This window comes from Aspergillus karnatakaensis (assembly GCF_047715665.1).
Source record: "Aspergillus karnatakaensis strain CBS 102800 unplaced genomic scaffold BJY04scaffold_5, whole genome shotgun sequence".
NCBI lineage: Eukaryota > Fungi > Ascomycota > Eurotiomycetes > Eurotiales > Aspergillaceae > Aspergillus > Aspergillus karnatakaensis.
Window position 1 is genome coordinate 684,424 of NW_027395717.1, and position 14,447 is coordinate 698,870.

The 14,447-nt window shown below is 49.2% G+C and overlaps 3 protein-coding genes across 3 annotated transcripts; 1 reads left to right on the top strand and 2 right to left on the bottom strand.

Moving 5' to 3' along the window:
• Positions 1-2,316: 2,316 nt before the first annotated feature.
• Positions 2,317-2,692, top strand: BJY04DRAFT_214154 (uncharacterized protein; the record flags this gene model as incomplete). Its single annotated transcript, XM_073715138.1, has 2 exons — positions 2,317-2,445; positions 2,510-2,692. 2 exons carry the CDS (start codon positions 2,317-2,319, stop codon positions 2,690-2,692), a joined length of 312 nt encoding a protein of 103 aa, XP_073575775.1.
• Positions 2,693-4,315: 1,623 nt separating this feature from the next.
• BJY04DRAFT_214155 (ankyrin repeat-containing domain protein) lies at positions 4,316-8,991 on the bottom strand (the record flags this gene model as incomplete). The annotated part of the gene is made up of 3 exons (XM_073715139.1): positions 4,316-7,019; positions 7,071-7,899; positions 7,950-8,991. 3 exons carry the CDS (start codon positions 8,989-8,991, stop codon positions 4,316-4,318), a joined length of 4,575 nt encoding a protein of 1,524 aa, XP_073575776.1.
• A 189-nt stretch (positions 8,992-9,180) lies between these two features.
• On the bottom strand, positions 9,181-10,105 carry BJY04DRAFT_179600 (uncharacterized protein). Its single transcript, XM_073709923.1, has one exon. The coding sequence runs from the start codon at positions 10,088-10,090 to the stop codon at positions 9,251-9,253; it is 840 nt and encodes a 279-aa protein (XP_073575777.1). The 5' UTR covers positions 10,091-10,105; the 3' UTR covers positions 9,181-9,250.
• Between the last annotated feature and the right edge of the window lie 4,342 nt (positions 10,106-14,447).

Below are 14,447 nucleotides of genomic sequence, written 5' to 3' on the forward strand. Positions count from 1 at the left end.
CCAGGCTCAGAGCCTCCTACTGTACATAAGCATATCAAAAAAAAAAAAAAAAGCCGTTTCTCCATTTGTGTCATTTGATCGTCCCTCTCCATGCCCGCAGCTGAATTCGTAGCCAATGACATGCCAAAGGTGGCTAGCATGCTGAGACAGCCGGCCGAGGATGCATACAACATGCGTCTAATAGAGAGTATATTTCTTCTATGACTCTACGACCACCATACAGCACCCTCCATAGTGCTTAATACCAGCACTAGAAAATTACCAGTCCTCTCGCCAAACCGCATCAGTAGATCTGGCGGCAGAACAGGTAACGTTAAGCTAATATGACGGCGAAACTACGTTAGTGCCAGAAGTACAGTAAGCTAGCAGTGGCGTGAATATACCAGGTGAACTAGGAAAGCATAGTAGCAAATTAGACTGAGAGCGTCTTTCTCACTCGACCAGCTGTCTCAGTATAGCTTCACGCATGCGTTCAGGGAGGTAACCACTATGTGCATGCCACTATATCTGACCAGTAACAGAGCAACGAGCAACTCCTCTGTAAATGACCTAACAGTTATCGCAAACCTATAGGGTGGCAGATTTTGGGGGCTCTTTGTTTATGTTATAGTCAGTCTCTCTAAGACCAGATGGATACCGACTGCAGATAGTTGTTAGATTGTTGAGAGCGGCCGCACACGGTACTAGATAAATCCGGAACAAGATCTAAGAGCCAGACTCGCTGCAAGTCAGCAGCTGAATTCAGGGAGAAGCAAAGTCTGCCCTCTAGCAGGCCCTGCCTACCGAGCTCTTACCGGAGATGAAGTATCGTTAACCGCTACTAAAACTGTGCGCGGTCATGCAGTCCGGAGTGGCTCAGAATTATATATCAGCATAGAAAGCTACACTACCAAGTCAATTGACTTGTAAAACAAAGCTGATATCGTGATAAATAAAAAGCCTAACTAGGTATTTACAATCTTTTTACTGATTGTTTAAGATATTCGCATACATTACGGCCTTTGCTCATCTGTGACAGAGGTGAAGTACCTGTATATCTTGATGTCCGATATCTTTCGTATCCTGCGACTGCATCCTTGGTTGTTCATCGGACCGACCATAGCACGGTGATTGACGTATATTCCGGATTAATTCCAACTAAGCGATTTCTAAACTCCGAGCTATAAAGGCTGTTCAAGCCTCATGTAAATATGGAAAATCAGACCTCAGTTCATCTGACCTCTTTATTCTCCCATGATCGGTTCCCATTCAGGTCGTAATATAGCGTACCGCAAACGACCACTTCATTCCAAAGAGTATGATAAAGTTATTGAACCAGGATAGGGGCCTTTGACATTAGTATTATCAGTGCTGATGACGTCGGAAAGTCTCATAGGGTTTTAGTGGTGTTCTCAGACTGGTTTACCTTGAAAGCACGCGTTTGACCGGAATTTCGCACTCAGAGCATCGCGTTCAAGGCCTCTATCAGATCCTCGGACGAGAGAGAAGGAAATACGCCCTCTATCGATTCCTTTCCATAGGCTGGGCCAGCAATGTTACAGGCTCACGAGCACTGGCCCACGATGGCGTCCGCCCAAGTTGATCGAACAGTTGCAGCACCGTTGGCCTCCACCTGGCACGGTCGACCGGCATCGAAATGTGGACCTCGGCGAGCTTCTGTGTGAGGTACTTGATACTATCCTTCGGGAGCATGGCAACAAATTCAATAATCGTGGGGAACCGTGATCGTAGTCCACTATTCATTTCAAGAAGTCGATCCATGTCGCCAATGTATCCTGCTAGAACGATCACCATCTTTCTTGCGTACCGGAGCTTTCGTCATAGCGGCAAATGACGGCATTGCTGGATTTCACGTCGTGCGACACCGCTGAGGAGAGCTCAAAGAGAGCTGCCAATACCTGTTGACATATGATACTTCCAGTCATAGATTGAGCTCTGCTGATATTTGTAGAATGGCAATCTCTGCAAGTGGTGACTGCGGCTCAACTGAACTTTACTGCTCTCTTTGATCATCAAGATAGAAGGACATATGTTTGATTTAATCCTTAAAGGTTTGGATAACTTAGGATGCTAGTAGGAGACCTAGATTGACCGGCAGTGCACACTATTGCATCCATCCAGCAGGAGTATCTGGACGAATCACTATGACGTACATGGCATCAGGATGTCTACCAAAGTCACTTAGGTAATAGACAGGTCCCGGGCAAATATTGATCTACAGGCTGTTGATGGCATAGCATCCATCTTAAGCCGCCGCGGCATAAAATTGTTGTCAACCAGTAGTTAGACAGTGCATAAAGAACCCGATGTCCCCCGATGCCCGATATAGCCTGCGCGTTTGGACGTCCGCTTAGTATTCGTTCAAAGTGGACGGTTCTCCAGGACCTTGGCTTCGGCACTGTCGATGCCTTTCTTCCTCTCCCCCTGACAGGAAAGGAGCATGAGGTATACGTGTTCTCTGGAACCAGCTAAGCTCACTTCAAGAGGGACCAAAACGCCGTGATTGAAGGCCCTTGGAAAAATCACCGATAAGCTCAAGGCTCTCGAGAAGGCTGGATTCGACATCGTTGACGCGGTCATACATGTGCCACGGGACGACCAAGAGGTGTATTTCTTTCGCGGCACACAGTATGTCAAGATCCATCTCGAGGATGACCGAATCACCCACGGTCCTGTGAAAATCGCTAATTAGTGGCCCGGCCTAGCGGGTGCTGGATTCGATTCGGTCGATGCGGTTCTACCGGTGTACAATGCGCAAGACGAGGTGTATTCCTTTCGAAGTGACCAATATCTCAAGCTCAAGGTGGTCAGCCGGCAGCCTGATCAGGTTTTATCTGGGCCGCACTCCATCCTGACTGGCTGGAAGGGCATGCTTGATTGGATTTGAAGGGTTTGGGATTCGATCAAAAATGGTACGTACCTATCTGTCTCCGTTCTACCTGCCCTCAAGTTCTCTCAGCAGTTGTATGAGTTTAACACTTGACCAGGACAATCAATCCTTTGAAGAAAGAATATTGCTATGTTTACACGCTGCCTGTTCAGCGTAGTTGTCAAATACAAGTACTTGCGGTCTACTCTATCTGCGATACCATAAGCGATCTCCTTGGGGACCCAGGTTAGCAGTCCACAGGCGCATCCATCTTCAGTGTAGGTACTTCCGAGCACGGTCTGTCCAGCATCAGTAAAACATGGCGTTCAGGTGTCTTGCTGATTTATTTTCAGCCCTTTCCACCCAGATTGCGGAAATATCCTTGCCAGAGATACACATCCGATAAGCGTTAGCTGGTACCATGAAGCTCGAGATTCGAGACCGCAGACTGGCTTGCCACGGCGTACGTGTGAATTTTGTAGCAGTTGGCGAGCTGAGTAACGCTACATGGAATGCGCATGGAATGCGCATGGCTCGCGTACCGATCTCAGCAAACGTGGTCGTCTCACGATCCAGATTGTATGTAACAGCTTGCGACGCGGTTAATACCTATTCGCCAACTTTGGAGGACAAGACTAGGGTAAGCACGGTAAAGCAGGTAACGCTGTTCAAGGTGTACCGGTAAATCAAAGCGGACTGGGGGGCAGCGCATATACTTCCACTTGGGCCAGCGCTTCTCATCACTATGTCCTCTTGAAACACGCTTCTCGCCATCCTTTCCAAGGCTCCAGGCTGTAGATAACAGAAGGGGGGACTATATACGTACTCTATTCTATAAAATACTGCTGCACAATCTCCGATTACTCGAATTCGCATAAGAACGATGACTGGCGTAGCTTAACCTAGCATTTTCCTCTCCAGCACCATTGACTCGAATCCAATAGGGTAAACAGAACCTGACAACGAGCATTCAATTTTGGACCGAGCCGCAGTAATGGCAGCCGAATCGCCGGTGGCATCTTCTGGAGGGGCAGATATTAAGCCTCTCCACGCTACACTGATAAAGTATGTTCTGAAGGAATGCGTGGAAACCGGTATAGAAAGAGGTGGGTGTTATAGTCGCGCGTGGACGTACCAGTCTGGAAGCAAGTAACGACCACCTGCACTGCATATACGCAAGTAGGTAGGTACGAGTATTTGCAGGTGCCGGATTAATACTCTACGCAAAGCTCCAGACTTTGACGATCCCTCTGGAATACTTGACCAGATACAATTGCGACGGAGGGCGCACACCTCAGACCTTACATGGATGTACAGGAAGTCCCGCATGTCTATAACCAAGTTCGCCTCCCTAAATCTGCGAACATCTCAAACCACAGCACTAGATGTCAGATACTGCGCCTCATCACCCAAATACATTCCATGCACCATTCCCCACTTTATAGCTCATCTGGTGACCATCGAGCCATCTTCAGCCACGTGCTTTGTGAGCCGGTGCGAGCTCTTGAGAATCTCGACTATTTTTGAATCCCCTTTCTCCACTGCAAGTGTCAACGGAGTATTGCCCTCGTTATCCTTCGCCTCAATATCAGACCCCAGCTCAACGAACAACTGGACCATATCCCTGTTGCGACGAGTCACAGCTCTAAGTAAGACTGTCTGGCCGTTGTTATCTCTCGCCTCAAGGCTCATCCCGTGGTTGAGCAGTATCTTTGCCACATTCCGCTCACTGACCCGGGGGAAGCGGATTGTTGTAACCATAACAGGTAGGTCGAAGAGCGCAAATAAGGCCGTTTGACCGGCGGCGTTCCTTGCGTGGATATCGATATCCGCGCACGCGAGCGCTGAGATCACTGGATAATCTCTATATCTCGTAGCTCGGAACAGTGCATTCTCTTTCAGGTGATCTACTGCGTTCATGTTTGCCCCCTTGGCGTGAAACAAGAGTACCATTGCTCGAGCGCATTTAGGTTCACTTGATGCAGCGTGAAGCCAGCTACGAGAAGAGCGGATCTCGAATATTGCCGTTGCCCCTGTTTTGTCTCTAGCCTCGAGAGTGCTGCCTCTTTCAATGAGCAGACGTGCAAACTCTAGACTCCGGCTGCTAGCTGCGTAGAACAAGGCTGTTTGGCCGCTGTTATCTGTAGCATGAATGTCTGCGCCCCTGTTCAAGAGGAACTTTAGCACTCTGGGGCCGTCGCGGTACAGCCAATCTTTTGTACTCCAGACATCGGTTCTCATCAAGCTGAATATTGCCGTTCTGCCCTTGTAGTCTCTGGTTTCTATGTTGGCTCCTGTTTTGACCAAGTGGTATGCAATGTCTGCACTGTTCTCTTCGACCGCTGTGTGTAGTATGGGTTTGTAGCCCCTGCTCTCGGCATTCGGATTGGCGCCTCTGCTGAGGAGTAGTCGCGGTAGTAGTCGAAGGCCATGAAGGATAGACACTGCCAAAGCCGTGCAACCCGCATGATCTGTTGCTTCAATGTTCGCGTTGTGATTGAGTAATAGTTGAATCACCTGGATATACCCTGGACCCTGTAATGTCGTCGAGGTACGGCCGCTCTCACCAGCCGCGGCTATGTAGCCATATACTGTAGCCAACAGGGCAGTCCTCTGGTATTCGTTGCGGGCTTCAATATCTGCGCTCTTCGCAATCAGGAAATCCACGATATCGACATGGCCGCGTGCTGCCGCCAAGGTCAGCGGAGTATCGTCTTGAGGTGTCTTTGCTTCAATATCAGCACCGTGCTGCACAAGTAACCGCACGACATCATTGTGGCCATTGTTGGCTGCTCGCAGTAGAGGTGTCCAGCCAACCGATTCCATACTTGTCCATTCATCTTCGTACTGCGACCTCACCCATCTCAGAGTCCACTCGACTCTGTCATTCTTCGATTCTGCTTTCGGTTTCCATCCCTCATTTCTCTTTGCCTCCAGGTCGGCACTTCTTTCCAGCAAGATCCTCATAGACTTTGACAAGCCAAAGTGCGCTGCCAAATGCAAACCAATACACTGAGGGGGGCCAATCAACGGTGTGAGCAGGTACTTTCCAACCTCCCACATGGCAGTTTGGTCCTCCAAAAAACCCAGAACATAATCACTGCCATCCGCTGATGATTCCCGAGTGTAATCTCCCCAATTCTCAATGGCATATTTGTATAAGGAATCCTCGATCCATCGATAAAAGCGGCCTCGTTCGAAGCATCTGGGGAAAAGGTCAAACAGAGCTCCGGGATATGGGACATCTTCGAGTTCATCATCCCAGGGCAGGTAAGGCTGCCATCCAACACCATTCGCTTCCTCATTTTTGTTTTCCCTGATGACTGTTTCCTCCATAATTTCTTCCGGTGTCTGTTCCATCTTCTCTTCAATCTGCTGGTTTATCTCCTCTGTGTCCGCCTCCCATTTGATTTCTGATCCCCCTAGCCCGGCTTCCTCAGTATCATCGTCGAATTGAATGCTTGTACTCTCCTCCAACTTTCCAGAGCCCGCTGCAGAGCTGGCCTGGTCACAGCAGGAACAGACAAATCCTTTCCTCGTATCAACGTCGATTAAATAGGATTCATTTAGCTCTGGGTTCGGAACAGGAAGCATATAACTATCAGCCGAAGTTTGCGCCTCTTCCCCCCACGGAATGTTGGGTAGGTGTTTGTTTTGGAAGATGGCAAGCTTGATGTAGTTGATGCACGTTCGGGCTATTTCAATCTTAGCCTTTGGTAGCCATGTCCCTCCCCGCGCTAAAAGATACTCCTGCGTAGTGTAGTGCACAAGGCGGATTACTTCGCTTTCTTCGTCCACTGCAATGAGACCAGCACACACTGAGACCATACTCCTAACCTCGGGTCTGTTTCGAGGGTCGAGAACTAAAATGCCCTCTTCAACTGCAAGAGCGTCTTGTAATTCGGAGATCCTTAAAGGTCGCTTTGCATAGGCTACCCAGGATAGAACACTAGTGGCTAGCTCTCGGAAGCCCTCTCGTTGCATGCTAATCCTCTCCATTGCTTGGTCGTAGGCATCGGAGAGCAACAGCTGATGCCGATCCTTTTTGTCTGATCTCCCACAGAATCGAAGCTGGTGTAATGCCTTGTCTAAACTTTTGGGTGTCATTCTGTCCTCTAGAGAGTCAATGTACAGACGGGCGAGCAAGAACCTGTTAATTCAGGTTAGTCGAAGCCTTGAGCTCTTAGACATATGTACGTACATCCCATCGATCGCCTCCAGTATCGAAGTTGTGATGCGTTCCTGGAGATCATTATCGTCGTACACAAAAGGCGGCAGCTTTGACATGTTTGCTCTCAGGTACTTCGTTACATCATGGGGGCTAGCTCGTATTTCGAGAGACGACATACCTGCAAATCTCTCTGTGATGTCGGCTAGATATCTCGATGTGGCGAACAACCGTACCTTCCCCTCGGATTTAAGTTGGTAGGCAAAGAGCTCGGTGAGGAACCTGGATCGACAGTTATTGAGCGTCTGGCATTCGTCGAGGGCGTCAACCGCTATGAAAGTTCGTGTATAACATGCCACGGTTGCGTTGATAGCTTGAGCTATGTCTTCCAGCTTTGGATGAGTTCGCTGTTGTTCCCATTCCATATACATCTCCTCCACCTCCGCCGGAATACGGTGCCTCCGCTGCGCGAGTTGTTTCAATACGCTCAGAAGCAGTTCGTAGAGAGTCTGTTCTTGATGTCGATGATAGTTGCAATAGATGTAGACCAGACCGACGCTAGAATCGCTGCTATATCTCTGGTACAGATCTTCAACGAGGGTCGCTGTCAGAAAGGTCTTTCCTGCGCCAGGGATACCCGGGCAAAAGAAGGTGCTAAAATCTCCCTCTAGCCATCGATTATATTCGTCAGACTCCAGCAGCCACTGACCTGTTCCCGGCTCGCGTTTTCTCAGAAGGTCCGACTGCTCAGGACCATAGTCTGCTGGCGTAAGCCAATTCAGGATCTGCGCCGCTCTGTGGTCATCTAGAAGAGACTTCACCTGCCGGACATTGCTTTCAGTGGTGAACACCGACGCCGCGACTGCAACAAAATTAGATTACTGAGAAAGATGTTGTCATTGTAGCACTAACTCTGATTGAGAATCTCCTTGACAGGGCGCTCCTTAGCCAGCTCATGCGGTTGCACCTCCCCTAAGAATTCCTTTGCGAAAGCGGCAGCCACGCCTGCTGCATACTCCTGCCACTGTTTGTTCTTGCCTGAATCCGCGTAGTCACAGATGCCTCGAACGACCAAGCATGGAAAGTTGTTCATCAGGCCTGCGGCTTCCATCTCCACGCACAACACTTCGCCGTCGAGAGACGCGCACATCTCATCGCGCACTTTTGCATCCTTGATAACCTGATTTCCTGAAGCTATGAGCCCATAGTAAATCTTGGGTATGTGCTCTGTAGGCTTCGCTTCTGGCTGTGAGGCGCCTGTCTGCCAGCCGAGAAAGAATGCAAGTATGGCCACGACCATCGCCCATATACTCTGCAGCATCGACGGAGGGCGGTTATCCAAGGGATCTCGAAGCCCTTCACACCGTGTAAACAAGACAGCATTCTTCTTCCCTTTTCTTTCTACCGCGTCCAATATTTCACGAACATTCGATCCTTCCATCAAGTGCCGGGACTCGAGTTTTGATAATGCACTCAAGAGCGCACCCGGTGGGTTATTGAGAGCGCCAGTTCGCCGGAATCCCGTCGACTCTGCTTTTCCCATGTCCCACTGCACAACGCCCGGATACGGCCCACTTGGTGTGCTAACAACCACATCGCCTAGTCGAACCTTTCCTGGTATTCCACCCCCAATGCCGACCATAAGACCGAACTTTATGGCCGGGAACGTGCTCACTAGGCTTGTAGCTACCGTGGCAGCTCGATTGGTCCCGTATTGACCCTTTGGCAGACAGACTATAACGACGTTGTGGCCGTGGATAGAGCCAAGGGTGGGTGCGTTCAGATCGGTAGGTGGCGTTGGCAACGTCTCGTGGATATCGTCGAGCATTTCGATTGCGATTGCTTGTTCCTTCGGTAGCGCGCAGATCCATCCCACCGTGTAGTCAGTGTGCGTTAGCTTTGTTTTGGCGCTGCCGGGAACCGGCGCCGGCGCCGGCGCCTCAGTCTGCGACATTGTGACTTAGGTAATTCTCGAGTATCTGCTGGTGGGAAGAAAGGAAACAGCTTGATCAGATCATCTCCCGGATCTGCTATCATTATAAATCGCAAAAGTGCTGCTCAGCTGAGGCTGTCGAGGCTGCGGGGTTGCCAAAGCAAAAGCAAATTAAACGACAAGGCTACGCGCCCAGGAGGCTGTGGTTATAGCGAACAGTCATTGGTTTACATACAGCGCGTATTATAACTAGAGGTGTGAAGCTTCCTCAGCCTCGTATTCAATCCTCATAACGTGACCACCCTATATACCCTTCCGAATCCGAAGTATAAAACGTCGGTCGATGATACTTTGTCAAAGGGAGACCCCTGAACAAACGATCCGGTAAATCCGGGTTCGAGGTGAAATATCGCCCAAATGCAGCAACATCAATCAACCCTTCTTCCACAGCCTGCGCTGCAGAAGTCCCATCATAGCCGCCAGCCCCAACAAGCACCGTATTCTTCAGAATCTTCCGAAACCTCCAAAGCGAGCGATCATCCAGAGTCTCTCCTCTTTGCGCGGTACCCTCGTCACCCCCCTTCCTCTGAATACTCCCCGAAAACGCCCCCTCCTTACTAAACTGATCATACCTCCTCTCCACCATATGCACATACGCCAATCCTCTCTCCTCTAGCTTCTCCGCATAGACCGAGAACGTCCTCAGCCGATCACTATCATTCGTCTCCTGGAGATTATGGAACGGCGCGAGCCGAATCGCCGTCCTCTCCCTCCCAACAGCACCAACAACGGCATCCACCACCTCCAGCGGAAACCTCAGTCTGTTCTCAAGAGACCCGCCATACTCATCCTCCCGGGTATTGATATTATCATGCACAAAGGTATCAAGCAGATACCCATTGGCTCCATGGATCTCCACCCCGTCAAACCCGGCAACCTCCACGGCAAGCCTCGCTGCATTCGCGAATTGTCTCACAACATTACGAATATCCTCCTTCGTCATCGCATGAGAGCCAACATAGGCCTCACTCTCGTCACCTCCCACCACAGCCCCGAACACAACATGTCTCCCTGGTAAATGCACATCAGTCGAACTAAACGGCTTCAATCCCCCCGTCATACTGGGCACCGCCGCACGGCCAACATGCCAAAGCTGCATGAAAAACACCCCGCCTTTCGCGTGCACGGCATCAACGATGGGTTTCCAGGCTAGAGCTTGCTCTTCGGTCCAGATTCCGGGGGTGCGTGGGTAGCCTTTGCCGCGCGGGTGGATTACCGTTCCTTCGGATATGAGCAGCGCACCGGGGGTGGTTCGTTCTGTGTAGTAGGTTTCGGCGGAGGGGTTTATGAGGGCTGTTGTGTTGGATGCGCGGCTGCGGGTCATGGGGGCTAGGGCGATGCGGTGGGAGAGAGTTAGAGGGCCCTTTTTGAGGGGTGTGGTGAGGGGGGAGGGTGTTGAGCCCATTGTTAGCAGCGTAAGTTCGAACTTGGTGAATGGAGAATAATGAGAGCGGGGGATGTAGAGAGGTGTAAACGGGAGTTTATGGTGTCGGGAATCTCAGTATGTAGCTTATGTAGATATTATTATATATACTCTGTCTATTGTTAAATCCATGCTTAGAAATTGAAGCGGATACTTTATAGATTGGCAGGCTTATAAATCGCAGGATGTGTAAAGGCTGCCTTAGCAATCCTGCAGTGCCCTAGTCCGAATGGCGCAGAAACGGGCGCTTGTACCAATCAACTTCTCTCCTATCGGATGACACCATTAGTATTGTGAGCACTCGAAACCAAAACGGTGTATCTCATTCCGACTATCGTCACATTACTCCTCAGAATTCCTGGTCGTCGAGATAAGGCCGGGAGATGTGGATGGGTCGGGGGGACCTGAGTTAGGGCTAAGTAGCCCCACTCTCAATCGTACCTTAGATTGCCTAAACAGCACCTAGACAATTAGACAGTAAATACAAAGTGTTAATGAAGATTAGGTCAAAGACGGCTTCTAGAGCTGTGACAAGCAGCCTGAAATTCATTTAGCTAGATCCCCCTACCGGATTTTCATCAAGCGCGGTTTCCTTGTAGAACATAGACAGGGCTGAAAAAGTACGTTTCCTGGATGAACTCTCACACTGAGCTTACTGACTCATGCGAAACTCTCAGATCCTAGCTTCTGTGCCAAGGTCGAAACACTGGTAGGATAGCCATACACCCAGCCCGTCTTCCCTGTCTGAGCTCAGCTGTCGCCCGCCCTTGCGTCGCGCACCCCCAACAACATTAATGACGGAATAGGGCAAACAAGCGGGGAACCCGCTGTGGCTGACCAGCATAATCTCCTGCAATGCCTAGAATGTAGTGTCCGTCATTCCCGATTGTTCTCCGCAAATCACCGTGGTAGCTTCCCCTACGAGATTGGTTGGCCCTTGTTCAGAGGGCCTGTTCGCCAATGTTGTTGTCTGTTTCGATTTGCAAACCATACCGGTTTTCTTCTCGGCATGTCAAATTCTATGAGGGCCCCGTGGCTGTAAGGTGCAGGTGGGGGTGTGGAATTACGTTAAAATCTCAAGACCATGCAACAGTTCGTGTAGAGAAGAGGACAACACCAAGGTTGTTTGAAAAGCTTGTCGTTCTAGATATCCGGAGTCCCAGAATGCAGCGTCCTTTATTTTCCTTAACCTCGTAGTAGCCAACAAAGAACATCTCCCAAGGATCACTTTGGACTAGCGCAAAGCACTTACTCGTAAAACAGGCATCAAGGAAGGCTTTCAAACCCGTGGAAAAGCTGGAGCCTCGTCCTGCATGTCAGATTTGTCAACCCCTCTAGCATTCTAAAAGTGCAGTACACGTCCACGCGCAAGTTCAACGCACTTGGCCAGACACCAAGACACGCTCGTGTCCAATGACTCCCCTAGGCTGTGCGTCAGCAGCGCCAATCAGCTGCCAGTCCTAAAATTGCTTTATGATCTTGTCATCGTAGGCCACGAACTTACTGCTAGCCCGACTAGAACCTGTAATTCACGATTATCTGGCTAATCTAACTCAAGCCAGATCTTGCCAATTCTCTTAAAGTTTAAATCAAGAGTTGGGGAGGATGAAAATTTGCTTGTCTTCTTTGCTCGTAGCAGTGTTACTGATAGCAATATCCTCTTTCGATAGCACCCCTGTCTAGGTTTGGACTCTCTAGTTCCCCTTTAGTTTCCCGAGTGGTCTATTTCAGCTTCATGTCCCGACCAGGTCGAAGAAAGAGGGGAAGGTTATACTCTATGGATAACCTACTTTCACTTTGGGACGTATAGGTTCCATATATACGGGAGAAGCATAGATTAGGTCCTAGATGATCTCGTCTTCTAACTAGCATTTACATTCTAGCAAACGCCTATCCAGTATTTACCGAGCTACTGAACCGTCAACCATCCTACCTTCGGCCAAGAGTTATATAAAGAGTAGGTGTGTCCAACGTAACGATCCCTTTCTAGCCCCAAAGTCGCAGTACAAGGCTGCAGCCATTATTTAGTCTGGATCAGCAACACCATTTCCCAGCCAGAGATATATTTCTAGCATAGTTTGTCCCCATATCACGTTCATTCGCCTTTGAATACGGCTAGACCCGTCGGTTTAATTCAGCGTTGCTAAGGCTTAATAAATACTATTGTACCCGAGGTTAACAGGGTAAGGATATAATCAAGCGACCTGGAATAGAAAGTCACCCACTTCCTATCCTTCACTGCAATCTTTGTCTATTCGCCTGTGCCTTCAGTTGCTCTCCAGTTGCGTAAATCTAACAGCGCCTAAAGCCGCATGTTACATGTCAGCCTTGCCAACCAGTCCTCGCCACTAAAATTTGAACGGGCTGCACATCCCCCGACTGCCTTTAAGAATGCAGTGAGACCAATGAACGAAGAAAGATAGAGAGGAGTTATAGTGGGGCGAGAGCTAAGGTCTTCGAATCAGCTTCCAGAGCCTCGTATATTTTGGTCGTGATACGTGGCCTGCAGCCATCTTTCCCACTCACGCTCCCCCCCAACGCCCAAAGGAGCACGAAATATATATTTTCTCTTGGTCCTTGTATTTCAAAGCCTCAATAGCCCCAGGACGATAGTACAGCTTACATGAAGCCTTGTTTCGGCTACCATTGACCTGTCAATGCTTCGTTCAGTTTGCACCTAGAGCCCTTGTAATCCTAGGCCTTGCTGGCACTAAGATTGCAGTGCAGATTCCAACAGACAGGTAAGCTAGTAAAAGCCATAGGTTAAGGTTAAACTTGCTTGTTTTCTACTAACCTACGAGGTTTCCTAAGATGGTACTCCCTATCTCAATTCCTTCGTAGATCCATCCATGTTGGTATTTATCCCACATTGTTTAGCCTTCACTCACACGACGCTCCGTGATAGACAGGCTCAGTAAGTGCCACACAGATGGCAAGCGTTAGAGGCTGCAATTGGGTTTCTATTCGAGCACTAGAGATTGGAAAAATAAGAGGAGATTGCTCTCTCTTTTTTTTTGAATTATGGCACTTAGGGTGCAGGTACAAAATCTGTTGCTCCTGAGTCTAATATTTGTGTGTTTCTGTTGAGCCGGATTTTGCTATCTGTCAGGATACAGGTTTTCGCGTCTGGAATCAAGAGGATGATGGGGAGCTACAAAATATCCCAGTGTACTCAAGTATCTCGAGATTAGAGCGGTCTTCTTCGACCCGACTAACGTCGTGGGATTCCCCGGGTCTAGTTGAGATAAAGGCCCCGAGCCTGCGGGGGCTGGGTCTAATTACATTGAGTTCAGGCTGAGTAGCCGCGCCCTGACTCAACTGATAGTACTTCTTAAGATAGCTTAAGGTGCAGTACGATTGATGGAAAGTCAACCGGGTGCAAGGCCTAGGGAATGAACAGGAATCTTCCGGTATATTCCCTAGCAGAAGCCTCGTACATTCTAGCTAGATCCCTCTACCAGCTCATTCGCTAGCTGGCTGATATTCTACATAATAAACTGGATAGTAGATTTTAAAATAACGTTAATCGATTCACAGGTAGGACAACCGTACACCCAGTCTGCTAGTCTGACATCCGCTATGAAAGCTAGTGCAGGCAGAAACCCCCAGGTGGGCAGGTTAGGACGAACACTCACAATGCCTGAAAATGCAGTGTTGCTGCAGTAAGATGTGACGCAGTCCTGATAGGTGGCTTTCAAGGAGATATCCCTGCCAGTTACTAGATTTTCAATCGATACCCAAGGCATAGTCAGGCTGCACCTATTACTCCCCGGTCCTTACTTAAATTAGTATTGCAGTGCAAATTCTAGAGGCACTCACAAATCTTCTGTTGGCTACTCGAGACAATAGTAGGTTTGTACATCCCCTCGTAGGCACGTCCACCTCGATCTCGCCTTGAAATGACGGTACAGCTTTTGGAAACGATTATTAGGCGCTCATAAGATATGCAGTAAACCAGCCACATAGGAAATGGACGACGCTTGTTCGAGTTTGT

Coding starts and splice junctions, on each gene's coding strand:
- BJY04DRAFT_179600 (XM_073709923.1), bottom strand. CDS start 10,090: ATGACGGGGGGATTGAAGCCGTTTAGTTCGACTGATGTGCATTTACCA.